Genomic DNA, 12,989 nt, shown 5'->3' on the forward strand with positions numbered 1-12,989 from the left:
CCACTGTAGTTATGTTAATAACACTGTCGGGGGGGAGATGCTACCAGTAAGAAACTATCAGTGGACTAAGGGGGACGAAACAGATGCCACGTCTCGAGACAAAATAGGACACCGACAAGCTCTAAGTCGACAGTCTGAATTCATCCTGAAATAATCCCTGACCACTTCAGTGTGTCTCTGTATGTGTGTGTTGTGTGTGTATATACATTTGGGTTTGTTGGTATGTGTGTGTGTGGTATGACACACAAAGTGACTTCCATGTTTTTCGAGGCACAATAATACTCTTACCTACAACATCGTACACGCATCGAATCGGTCGTCGGAGGCCGATAGATGCCGATCAGAGCGAGTGGCTCACCGCCGCACTGTGATAAGAGTTAGTAAGCAGCAATGCTGATTGGTTTGGTGTTATGAGGTCTGAAGCCTTTGGAGGGGGAGGGAGGGAGGGGGGTTAGCAAACTGTTAGCATTAGCTGGAGGAGAAACAGCAGGAAGGAACAAAAATGAAGAGGAGGGGAAGAATGATAAATCACTGGCACAAATTAAACGTAAACAGCTCGACAACCGAAACCTGCCATCAACCGTTTTTTGACACAGTGTGCTTCTTGAAGAACTCAAAATACGACAAACAGAAAAAAATAGTTCCAAGTCCATCATTCATAGTTTAAAGTGTGCCCCGGATCAAAGTGACCCCTTTTAAAGACTCCGACACAAAATGCATGAATGGTTCGTTTTTCTCTGACAAACACACAAAACCGTTCAGCTTCCATCGTCCATGTGTGATCTCATGTTATCCAAACACACGCACACACACACACACACACACACACAGCAATATGACGGGTCACAGTGAGAGAGAGCAATGCCACTGGGTGAGGGGGTGAGGGGGTGAGGGGGGGGATTGCTGCAAGCTCGCCGACTATGCAACTTTGATAGGAGACATAACCTCACTATGGCAGCCCTCCATGCTTTTCTGGGCGGCGTTCACCCAGGCTGCAAACCCAGCGTCTGCCCCCCCGCCACACACACACAACCACACACACACCCTCCTAGCCTACCCATAAACCCCCTCTCCTCTACCCGGAAGCGCCCACAGTCACTGCTTTACCATTGTTGTATTGTTTACTTGTCGGTTGTTGATTCTCATAGTCGTTTGTTGTCACAGTTGTGTTTCTTTCCTCCATTGTTTTTTTTTTCTTGCTCTTCTATGACATCTGTCTCTCCTTGTACCATTCCACAAACTCGTCCAACAAAACTGGCCCTGATGAAAGAACAGAGACGAGATTCGAAAACACTCATTCATGGGACGCTCATGTTCATGTGTAGGTAGGTGTGTGTGTGTGTGTGTGTGTGTGTGTGTGTGTGTGTGTGTGTGTGTGTGTGTGTGTGTGTGTAGGTGTGTCCACTCACAGGCACCGTCCTCATCGTAGTTGCTGAGGTCCAGGTTGATTGTCCTGCTGAACTCTAAAACATTGCACCATTGGTCCTTGTTGATGACTTTGTACTTGGATTGCTGAGGAACAGTGAACTAATTAATTACATTAATAACCTTTTTAGTTCGAACAACCCTATTTATGTCAAGTCCCGCCCCTCAAACGCCGACTGGCCAATCATAGCGTAGCATAGGCCACTATTCGTTTCTGCTCCATAGAAATGTTCGTTTTGGCAGCTATTTTAGATCTAGTCTTTTTAAATGTGTTCTGCAGAGTGAAGTCGATGCTTCATGTCTTAAAGCTGCATTCTCTCTACTGTCCATCAGGGGGCGACTCCTCTGGTTGTATAGAAGTCTATGAGAAAATGACTCTACTTCTCTCTTGATTTATTCCCTCAGTAAACATTGTAAACATGAGTTTATGGTCTCAATCTCTAGTTTCAAGTCTTCTTCAATACAGCATGATGTTCATTTAGTAAATGATGCTCCATTTAGAGTCAAACAGACCATAAAGCAGGGGATGCTTTAGGGGCGGGGCTACACACTGATTGACAGGTCAACACCTGAAAACAATTTCTATCTCGTGGTGCAGCCGTCCCTCTCGCTTCCGCCCGTTGACAATTATAGATTTGAGGGCGTAAAAATAGCAACAAGATAACGGCCACTAAAACAAACCTTTTATACACAACTCCAGTACGGGACAAATTTGACGCTTACCTCTAGAAACTGATTAAACACGGGAAACAGAGGCCACGTCTTCCCCAGAAGAAGACCCAGCATGCACTTGGCTGTGTTCAAGTCCAAACTCCTCTGATCCTTTTCCTGTCCAATCAAAACGCCCACAGCGTCATGAAAAATGTCCACCACATTTTGTAACAGAGGGGCCGGTCTAATAGCATCATCAAGATCTACGTTTCCCCCAAAACACACCACGACTGGTACTCAAATATGAAACAACCACTGCGTCATGTTTTCGTTCACTGTAACAGAGCGAGTTGCTTTCCTTAAATCACATTTCAGTGTCCACATGAGACGAAAGTCAGACTATGTACATTTGATAACAGCTTTCCAAGTCAAACTGGAGAATGATCTTGACCTCAAAACATTAAGAGTGGTCTGAACATTGGCTTGAATAAGAGCTTAGAAAACATCTGTTCTAATATTCAAACTAGAGATTTTCCGAATCAGATTCTGGTACCAGAACCGGTTCGTCATTGCTGAGTACCAATCCGGCTGCATTTCTGATAATGGTATCGGTAAACAACTTAAAATGAGCAGAACTTGTTTTATAACGCTGTGTATGTGAGTGTCTTTGAAGGAAAATAATAACTTAGCTTGACTCACCCGGGCAAAATCAAAGGCGTATCTATAAATGAGCTTAAAACTGGTACTGTCGTTCAGGACAGATCTCAGGTAGTCGAGCGAGTTCCTCAGCCGCTCCGTGGAGTCGCACCTGACAGCAGCAGGAAAAAAAGAGCTTTAGTCGGAATCTACACTACTGCCTGCTCTGCTGAGTACCGAGAGCATTCTGCAAACTACATGAAACAAGAATCTTTTGAAACGGCATGCGACAGATAAGAAGTATGTGACTGACGTACTGCAGCGAGCCCATTCCTCTCAGCCACTCCTGGAGGGTGAAGTATCCCATACTCTGGGCGTCCAGCTTCCAGGCAAGAACCAGCATCACCACCTGGACACAAACACATAGTCATATAATATTAATAACTGTGTTATAATCAGTGTATAGTCACCTGAAAACTAAGAATCGTTGTGTCTTATTTAGCTTAGAAGAAACCTTTTATATCTACAAAAGGAGCAGGAGGCGGAGTCCGCCATGTTCTAGTAGGGATGCCCCCAAAGAGGAACTTCTTGTATGGCTGCTCAAGAAAAATACAAGAATAATAAATAAAAACAAAAAATGAAATGACAAAATAATCAAAAAGAACCAATGAGAATATCGGTAAGGACCAGAACAGATTAGCAGTATTGATAAGAGTACTATTATTGATAAAATCCCCACTGTAACCATCCCTAGTTTCTACAGTAGCCCGGAGCGGACAAACTTAACACTGGCTCCTCCGAGAGCCTTTTCGTGTTTAAGTTTTCAGAAGCTAGGAATGCGTACGAACACCCAGGTATTAAACAAACCCTTGTGCTAAATTATTTTAGAAGGGAGTTAGGGAGATAAGCCCCGACGATACTGTTTGGTTTTTTCAATCGTGCTTTTTAATGTTTTGGTGTAATTTATTATCTCCTTTGCTTTTTCTGTCGGGTCGAGGTCCTCCAACTACACTCACAGCTGTGGTGGAGACAGTTAAAGTGAAGATTTACACAAGTCAACAAAAGCAACTGACCTCCATAACCCTTGAAATAAAGAACTGGTGTAAATAAGTAGTGACCTAACTAATTATTGATTAAAACATAAAATGATGAGAAATGCCCATCACAAAACACAACCAGAAGGATGTCCAAATGAATAGAGATAGAAATCTTCTCACGTTCTCCGGCTCCACCCCGATGTCCTCACAGAACTTCTCCATGCCCTCTGGACCCACCACGTCGTCACAACCTAGTGAGGACAGGACAGGTGTGAAGCCACGTTCATTTCACATGAGGAAAGAAAACCACTTTACTGATTACTGCTGAAATGCACATAAACAGAGAATGTATCATGACCTGAGTGATAAGTTTAAAAGTCTCAAACCTTCACCTGCATATTCGTAGAACCACTCCAGACATCTTTTACTGGAAAATGTCTCCTCTTCACGGATTTGTGGCGTTTCGTGTTTTCTGAAAACGCTGCAGAGGAAAAGAAGAAAGATCAGCAGAAATTCAGAATTGCAATGTGATAAAAAAAAAAAAGGCTTTTCTCCATTATGTCTTTTGCAAGTTATTCTTCTTTAATAAGCACAATGCTCCTCTTTTAAAACACACCTGTCTTGGCGACTTTTCTTGGCCGACATGTCGTCTCCAGCAGAGGGTCTCCTCTTTTTCCTAGGAGGCATGGCTCTGGGGCAACACGCTGAGGAAGCAAATGGAAAACAGAATTATAAGCAACATACAGATGATGCATATATGTATCTTGCTAAACATGCATGTGTTCTTTAAAAAAAAGAGCCGGCAGAAAAGACCCAAAGTTCAGACGTTGCCCCTCGTTACCTGAGGGGCGGCTATCCTGTCCAACGTCTTCTGTCAGGTTCTATCAGAACGAGAAACCACATGCATGTGAGCAGGACACACGCACACACACTAACACCTTAAATATATATATATTAAAATATATAAAATACACAAGCTGCCAACATGTATTTACCAGCCTGTGCAAGGTGTGGTGGATCTTATGGATGCTGGCCAGCGTAGTCAAGTGGGAACTCAGCTGTAAATCTATTTCCACAACAACAGAAAGATTAAATTCAAACTCCAACACAACACACAGCCTGCTGCTCCTCATTAGACTCGTGAGCTTTGCACAAGGGTACAAGAAGGTGACATCATCGCAGCACCAACAACAACAACCCTGTGATCAGTGTCTTTTTGCCACCAATCAATAATCGATTCTTCAACTTACTTCAGTGTGATTTCTACTTTAAGAGGGTTTCAGAAAAAAGGAAAAAAACATCTCTCACAGTAATGAGGGAGTGACTGTGTGCATTCCTCGACATGCAAACTCGATGTGTGATCGTGCGCGTGCTACCTTGTTGCCAAATGTCATCTATGCACCCCTCCTACCCCGAATCCAGATTTATTTCTGCAAAGCCAAAAACCAGACATTTTAAAAAAACACACACACACATACTCACTCACACACACACACAGGGCCGAGCAGTAGCTGCATACCTAAAATAGCAGTGCAGACGCGCAACTTGCACAGAGTTTACAAAGTATCTGGAGAGTTGGGTGTGTGGGAGTTGTAGTCCACTTCCTTTAAAAGAAAGCCACTGATGCCTCTGCTCAGGCTGGAAGCTGAACTACAAATCCCAAGCTTTAGACTCAACAACTATTCCTCTCAGAGCCTGTTCTGACCCCCCCATCTGACTGAATGCATCCTACATTGTGTTTAAAAACAGATCATCTAACATGCTATGGCTGCTTGGCCCACAGCCACAGTTCTTCCTGCAGCAAGCTGGTCCTCAGGTGTCGCACAGCCCGACGGCCCTGCTGCAGCATTGCACACCAATGAAATATGTTTTTTTTTTTTTTTTTTTTTTTTTTACACAACTGCGTCACAATTTTTTCCTTTCTCTGTAACAGAAGCAGAACACTGACCCCTGCTCTGCACCGCATCCCGAGTGTGCGTGGAAACGTGCGGTGCATCCTCGGTGATGATGAATATGAAAAACACACAATGCACAGATTGGCATCAGGGGAAACTAAAAACCTTGCACACACACACACACACACACACACATGCATGCACACTCATGCATGCACACACACATGCATGACTGCAGGAGGACTAAACCTGGTCTACTCTCCCTGTCCTCCCTTTGTTGTCGCCCAAGAAAAAGCCCTGCAGATACAAAGGGAGCCACCAAACAGCACCGGTTCTCCTCTAATTCTGCAGAACCCCGAGCTGGAAGCAGGTGTAGAACCCCCACGCGTCACGCTGCGGTTCTCCTGCTCGCTCCTTTGCGTCACTAAAGGTTCTCATATGATGCACAGAAAGCCTCTGGAGCGTTACTACTTACTTGCCGCATCAGAGTGCATTTTTATGAAACATACAACTGTCTGTGGGAAGTCCTGAGACCGGCCAATGGGCGTGGCCTCTGCTGGGATAAGCCACGCCCACTGCGCGCTGATTGCTTGTGCGCTCTTCCCGGTCACGCCTCTGCTCGCTGTTGATTCGCTACCGGCTCTGTTGCGTCACAAGAAGGCGTTTAAGCCCCGCCCATGAGCATCTGATTGGTCAGAGCTCCCCAAACAGGCTGCGCTAGCTCCGCTCCTGATTGGCTGTTTTTTCTTCTTGTGAGCACGTCACTCCCACGATGGCATCTGATTGGTCCCCGTCAGTCACGTGGCTGACCGCCCCCGTGAACCCGCTGTTTGAGTTCATTCGGTGACAGCTTAGCCGGGCGGTGCTTAGTGCTGGTGCGCTTGTTTTAACATGATTTACATCTCGTTTTGTGATGATATATAAACAACAGAAGTTAATGACACATCTGGAGTGTTTTCAGTTGTTTCTGCCCCCAAATAAAGCTTTAATTATCATCATAAACACTTGCTGGTCAGGTGACTATAAGTCTGTGACTTGACACAAATCGAACAGACCCAGTCAGCTGCAGCTCCCAGTTTAGTTTTTTCAACACCAGTAACATGTGTATTAATTATATAAATGTTTAACTGGTTAACTGCATCTGTCACAAAGAACACAAATTAACAACCTTTAAAAAAAGACCCTGAACGCAACCATTTCCAGTAGTGTTGCCTTCAGGGTAGCTCTGGACAAACCAGCTCCTGAGAATAACAGGATGTGTTATTGTTTTTGCAGTAACAAAGTGGTAGAATGTACTAATTGTATTTAAACTTAGTTGTTAATTGTTGTACTTCTACTCCACTACATCTCAGAGGGAGAATATTTTACTCAGTTTTTCTATCTGTAAATAGAAAAACTTAGTAAATCCAAACATGCACTTCCTGGTTTCTTTGATTAAATATCTTGTAAACAAGTTTAATAACAGTGTTTAATTTAAATCCAAATCAGATTTTACTTGTTAGTTTAGATGGTATGATTTTAAATTTTGTTCATATTTATTCTCATTATTATATACCAGAGATCTTCCTAGTTTAAGTGTTTTGCTTCATTTTGTAAAAAGAAAAAAGTAAGAGGTAAAAATCAAACACCAAAGGATGGTTTACATTTTATGTTTTTACATTTTGCAAGTGTATATAAATATATATCATTAGTGATAATTTAAATCACTTCTATTATCTTTTCTATTAGGTTTTATTAAAGCAAGTACATCATTTTATTTCTAACTTATCTTATCTGTTACTGTTGTTGCTTGTTTATTTTTGTATCAATTGGGTATTTTATTTCTGTTTATTTTATATTGTTGTAATGACATTATTTAATGTTGTTGTAGTCCTGAAATCTTGTTGTTCCTCTTGTAATTATGTAGCACACTTTGTAACTTTGAAAAGTGCTGTATGAATAAAGATTATTAATTTTATTAGACGTAGTAGTAGTAGTAATGTTTTATTGTTATAATTATCAATATGCCGTTCTTTGAGCATGACTAGACTGCCACTCCTGACTAGTTGTACAAAGAGGCTGACCTTTGACCTAATGCTGACTGTACAGGTTAATGCATTTACTGTTTGTTTTTTGTACATTATTTGCGTTTAGATATAAAAGAAAACAAGTTTGGAAAGCTTCAATTAGTATTAAATAGTTAATATAAAAGTGGAATTTCTGCATATTTAAACAAGAGTAATGTTGAAATGTCTTTGAGCGTGACAATGATTATGCAAACTCTCTTTGTATTTTCTTTATCAGTGTTAATAAACCATTCTTTGATCTAACGTCTATTAACCAGACCTTTGTCCAGTGGGAGTAAACTTCTAATAAAGTAACTGATTCAGCACTCCTTTATCCACTTGTAATTAAATGCACATAACATACTTTCATTTTTAATTATAATGTTATTAAATACAATTAGTTTAAATATGTGTCACAGTCACACATATTATTAAGAGATCTTTCACAAACCATGAAAACTACGGGATGTTTTATGAAACCAGTTCTACCACAAAGACTGATTGCTTCTACTTAATGTCAATAAAGTTTCCATCGTACCTGCTTGTACACGTAAAAGGGGCAATAATCCTATTGCACATACTTAATAAAACAAATGCACAAAAGAATCAAAGCCCACAGCTGATAAAGGTGTGTCCTACCTGTAGGTGTATATAGATGTACAGAGGTGAACCTGCACATGGAGCATTATTGGTTCATAATTTGTGTTTTATCTTATGTGACAAATAGAAAAACATCTTTATATGTCACAGTTTTTGACTTGTCTTTTAAATTCTATATATTGTTTCTGCAAAATTCTATATTTTAAAAGGTGTTTTTTCTTAATAGAAAGAGCCTCTAGTCTGTTTTATTAACACATATTACTAAGAGATCTTTCACAAACCATGAAAACTACGGGATGTTTTATGAAACCAGTTCTACCACAAAGACTGATTGCTTCTACTTAATGTCAATAAAGTTTCCATCATGCAAGGGGCAATAATCCCATTGCACATACAGTTTTTGACTTGTCTTTTAAATTCTATATATTGTTTCTGCAAAATTCTATGTTTTAAAATATGTTTTTTCTTAATAGAAAGAGCCTCTAGTCTGTTCTTTTTATTGGGGCGGGTTTACAAACAGGGAGGAGCGAATAAAAGCAGATAAAAGGCACAGAGAGAGAGAGAGAGAAAGAGAGAAAGAGGAAGTGCATGAGCTGCAGAGAGTTGCACACTTCTGGTTATAGGAACCTGGTTATAGGAAATAAAAAGAATCTGAATCTTTTTGCATCATGAGTTCTGAAACAGCCGGAGAAACTATCACGGTGAAGACGGGCGATGCTGCAGGAACAGCTGGTCCGGATAAAGGGGGATGGAAGGTGAGAGTCTCGGGTCGGATGGACCATCACTGCCTGCAGATGTGATACCTGAACCTGTGTGTCTCTACAGTGTCCCATGGGGGACCACCACGTCCACAGAGATGATCTGAGGAAGGTGTGGAAAGAATGCCACGAGGAAAGCTTCTGGTATAGAGGTATTATCTTTAATATATTCACAAATGTTTATTATTAATTATTGTAAAAAAAAAAACCTAAAATGGTGGCTGCCAAAATGCTTAAATCAAAGGCTTCAACAACTGGCAGTAAACTTTTCATACACAGTATATTAATTATGTACTTCCATGTGTATTTGAAGTTAACTAATAGATATCACCATGAAACTTCCCCAGTTGATGACTGACATTAAGAAAAAAATATTTATTACAAGTTAATGTTATACCCTACAGACAATTCTTTTCAATTTTCTCCATGTTTTTAGTAATAAATGTTGTATAAATCAGGCTATGAATGATTTATGAACAAACCCCTCTGTGTTAACCTTCAGAATATAGAGAGGAATGAAGCTGTAAAGTTTGGTGTATGTAAGAGCTACTGAAGTGGAGATTTCTGGATCAGAGTCTGAGAAAAAACTCATTTAGAGAAAACGTCCTTTAAAGATATGTTTAGTTAAATTACATACATGTTGAAGACTCTACAGGTGAATAGGGTAAAAAAAATAACTAATAGATATCAACATGAAACTTCACCAGTTGATTACTGACATTAAGATGATTATTTTTTGTATTACAAGTTTTCTGAAATGTTATGTTTACATATGCAAATGAGGCATTATCTAATGGTAACTTTTGGAGAAATCTACAGACGCAGACAGACAAAGTTTTATTGACCAGTTTATGTAAAACGACATTTTTGCCCGTAGTGTCTCACCTTATTTCACTCGGCCTGATAAGATCAAGTTTCCAGTTTGGGTTGGACAAAGCGAGGCAGGGAGTGTCCTGAGTTCAACCCGAGTTTATAAACCAAACAAAACCAAACAAAATCTCTGAAAAAAAATGACTGAGCTGCTAAAACAACAAGAGATTTAGTGTTTTGTTCACACCCACACAGATCTTGCCATGACAGTCGCTCCATACCTCTCACAGATTATTGTGACTGTAAATGATTAATGTTTCATATGTCAACACTTTATTGTCTTAATGTCCTGCAGCTGCTGAGAGTCATCTCACTATTCACTAATGTAAACATGAAACGGCAACAATTCCTGAGAGAGAAGTCATCTCCGTCCGTTTGCTCACATACGTCTTTATACTTCACAGTTCAAAGTTTAATCAGATTAAACTCAAAGTCAAACGAGGCCGGATGGATCCATGACAGGAAGTGAATGGGTCTTGACCAAATTTAAAGTGTTGAATCAGTCAATACAATTTAATATAATATATAATGGCTTTAATCAGCTTTGAATTGACTTTGTTCTCTTTCCTCAGCTCTTCCCTTCTCTCTGGGCAGCATGGCCGTCACTGGAGGACTCATCTACAAAGGTAAAGCTCTCACATTCAAACCCTCTTCTTCTCACATCGTATCATTGTGACACATAAAAAGCAAGCATTTTTGTACTTATCTACCATTTGGTTTTGAATTCATTTTTTTTTCTTCCATGCAGGCATTTGGAATTCATCAAAGAGATTTGGTCCATTTCCAAAGCTAGCAGGTATGCATCATCCAGTATTTTTGACTTTGTATTGCTGTTAATGGGAGAGACATTACGGGCTAAAACATTGTTATTCATATTACTTCCATAACACGTCCTCTTTCAGACATATATTTTACTTCTTTGTCTATTTGCGTCTGTAGATTTCTCCTAAATTCACCAAAAGTTACCATTAGATAATGCCTCATTTGCATATTTAAACATAAGATTTCAGAAAACTTGTAATACAAAAAATAATCATCTTAATGTCAGTAATCAACTGGTGAAGTTTCATGTTGATATCTATTAGTTATTTTTTTTACCCTATTCACCTGTAGTGTCTTCAACATGTATGTAATTTAACTAAACATATCTTTAAAGGACGTTTTCTCTAAATGAGTTTTTTCTCAGACTCTGATCCATAAATCTCCACTTCAGTAGCTCTTACATACACCAAACTTTACAGCTTCATTCCTCTCTATATTCTGAAGGTTTCTACAGAGGGGTTTGTTCATATATCATTCATAGCCTGATTTATACAACATTTATTACTGAAAACATGGAGAAAATAGTTTTTTTTATGTTTGTTGACAGTATTTTCCACTTTACGGAGTGATACAAAGACATAATCTAAATTCTCTCTGTAAATACCGTTGACTCTAATATGTCAACAACATGAAACAAACTATTTTTACTCTGTTCACCTGTAATGTCTCCTTTAATATCCCCCATCAGTCATCATTCTCTAATATAAGTCTATTTTTCCTTTAGTTGCTGGGATCCTCGGTTATGCCTTGGGGAAAGCATCTTATGTTGGAACTTGTCGGAGCAAGTTTCAGGCGATTGGCCTTGAGGGTCGACCAGGATTTGGTCCCTGGTCTCGTCCTGGACACAGGTAGGGAATACATTCATTTAAAGGTGTCACTGTCTTGTTATAAAATCTGAATCTGGTTTATTGTAGGTAAAGTAAGTTCACATATACAAAGGATTTGTATTGATGTAACATAAACAGAGAAAATAAAAATAAAAGTAAGCACAAAAATCAAGAAACATAGATATATTTAAAATTAAAATACCAAAACATACCAGAAAAATATGTACAATTTATCAATAAAGTTTTTTTTAAAGGTAAATTTGTGCAGAAATCCTGCTTCGTACTCTCGTTTTGTCATGGCAGTCTTTTCTTCTCTGTTTGTAAGAAATAACACTTATTATGATAAGAGCAGTGGAGATATGACTTTATCAAAACATAACTTTGTACAGCTTTTACTCACATTTAACCAAATAATTGAATTGTTTCCACTTCCATTATTAGTTTTCACATAAAAAAACATTTTGAATACAAAAGTAAAGAAAAACATGTTTATTTTGTTTGTTTCTCAAGCAATCAAACAGACAAACTAAATAGATTAAAATAAGATAATAATGTATCCACAAAAAAATAAAACAGGCAAAAAATAAAACAAAAACAATAGATAGACAATGTGTTTGTGTGTTTAAATTGTATACCACAGATTACAATATACTACCTAAAAATAATCATTCGGCGTAAATCTCATTTTTCCTTGCTTCAAGAATTCGCAATAAATTACATTTAAGTCGTTGATTCAACCGTTTCTTCCGTCGTGTTTGTGCTGCAACAATTCATTCATAATAAATATCGATCATTAAACAGAATGTCTTCCCTTCAGGTCCTGCCACCATGTGTGTGAAGAATGTAAGAAAAAAGCTCCAGCTGCTTCTGCAGAACAACTGAAAGGTTAAAGGTGAGTGGATCAGATGCTGCTCATGTAAACAACTCTAAAGAGAAATAAGAAAAATGTGCAATACATGCTGAGGTATGTGAGAGCTGATCCTTATCTCCAGTGTGTTTTCTGCATTTATATATTCATGTTAAAATAACTTGAATGTGCTCTTTATGTGTTTCATTTTATTTTTCAGCCTCATCAGAAACACTGAAGGATCGACTGTCAGCGTGGAAACATCAGCTGCAGCTTTTCTGTGTCTTTAACACCATAAATAATGCCTATAATTTGTCCAAAGTATATTTTGATATATTGCACATTAGTTATTCAGGAGAAACCATGCACTAAAATGTCCACTAGGGTGAGCTCCTCTCCTTTCAGTCAGAGATACTCTGTCATGTATTTACAGTTTCATCTGTATTATTTAATCTGCAGGAGTACAAAGTCTTTTGTATGGAGTGCAACAGAGAAATTAAGCACATGTAGCTTGGTTTCATTATCAGCTTCAATATACTTTTGTAACAACGACACAAAATAAAAATAAAATATTTT

The 12,989-nt window shown here is 39.1% G+C and overlaps 2 protein-coding genes across 13 annotated transcripts; one reads left to right on the plus strand and one right to left on the minus strand.

Moving 5' to 3' along the window:
• Positions 1 to 655: 655 nt before the first annotated feature.
• LOC129116837 (DCN1-like protein 4) lies at positions 656 to 6,168 on the minus strand. 12 transcript variants are annotated; one of them, XM_054627528.1, is made up of 12 exons: positions 5,698 to 5,873; positions 5,126 to 5,179; positions 4,745 to 4,815; positions 4,591 to 4,630; positions 4,366 to 4,453; positions 4,136 to 4,230; positions 3,930 to 4,000; positions 3,030 to 3,121; positions 2,776 to 2,884; positions 2,149 to 2,253; positions 1,410 to 1,512; positions 656 to 1,260 (listed from the first exon to the last, which is right to left on the minus strand). In XM_054627528.1, exons 5-12 carry the CDS (start codon positions 4,434 to 4,436, stop codon positions 1,205 to 1,207), a joined length of 702 nt encoding a protein of 233 aa, XP_054483503.1. In that variant the 5' UTR covers positions 4,437 to 4,453; positions 4,591 to 4,630; positions 4,745 to 4,815; positions 5,126 to 5,179; positions 5,698 to 5,873; the 3' UTR covers positions 656 to 1,204. The 12 variants fall into 12 exon arrangements, with proteins under 12 accessions (XP_054483503.1, XP_054483499.1, XP_054483498.1 ...); XM_054627524.1 differs by lacking the exons at positions 5,126 to 5,179; positions 5,698 to 5,873 and adding an exon at positions 6,120 to 6,168 and having other exon boundaries at positions 4,142 to 4,230; XM_054627523.1 differs by lacking the exons at positions 5,126 to 5,179; positions 5,698 to 5,873 and adding an exon at positions 6,120 to 6,168.
• Positions 6,169 to 8,880: 2,712 nt separating this feature from the next.
• LOC129116841 (OCIA domain-containing protein 2-like) lies at positions 8,881 to 12,989 on the plus strand. Its single transcript, XM_054627535.1, has 7 exons — positions 8,881 to 9,044; positions 9,115 to 9,199; positions 10,490 to 10,543; positions 10,666 to 10,713; positions 11,464 to 11,587; positions 12,384 to 12,458; positions 12,634 to 12,989. The coding sequence occupies exons 1-6, from the start codon at positions 8,958 to 8,960 to the stop codon at positions 12,454 to 12,456; spliced, it is 471 nt and encodes a 156-aa protein (XP_054483510.1). The 5' UTR covers positions 8,881 to 8,957; the 3' UTR covers positions 12,457 to 12,458; positions 12,634 to 12,989.

Source organism: Anoplopoma fimbria, unplaced genomic scaffold (genome assembly GCF_027596085.1).
Source record: "Anoplopoma fimbria isolate UVic2021 breed Golden Eagle Sablefish unplaced genomic scaffold, Afim_UVic_2022 Un_contig_9145_pilon_pilon, whole genome shotgun sequence".
Taxonomy (NCBI): domain Eukaryota; kingdom Metazoa; phylum Chordata; class Actinopteri; order Perciformes; family Anoplopomatidae; genus Anoplopoma; species Anoplopoma fimbria.

Coding starts and splice junctions, on each gene's coding strand:
- LOC129116841 (XM_054627535.1), top strand. CDS start 8,958: ATGAGTTCTGAAACAGCCGGAGAAACTATCACGGTGAAGACGGGCGAT. Junction 9,045..9,114: donor CGGATAAAGGGGGATGGAAG/GTGAGAGTCTCG, acceptor GTGTCTCTACAG/TGTCCCATGGGGGACCACCA. Junction 10,544..10,665: donor TGGAGGACTCATCTACAAAG/GTAAAGCTCTCA, acceptor TCTTCCATGCAG/GCATTTGGAATTCATCAAAG.
- LOC129116837 (XM_054627521.1), bottom strand. CDS start 4,882: ATGAGGAGCAGCAGGCTGTGTGTTGTGTTGGAGTTTGAATTTAATCTT. Junction 4,631..4,744: donor ACCACACCTTGCACAGGCTG/GTAAATACATGT, acceptor TCGTTCTGATAG/AACCTGACAGAAGACGTTGG. Junction 4,001..4,135: donor CTACGAATATGCAGGTGAAG/GTTTGAGACTTT, acceptor TGTCCTCACTAG/GTTGTGACGACGTGGTGGGT.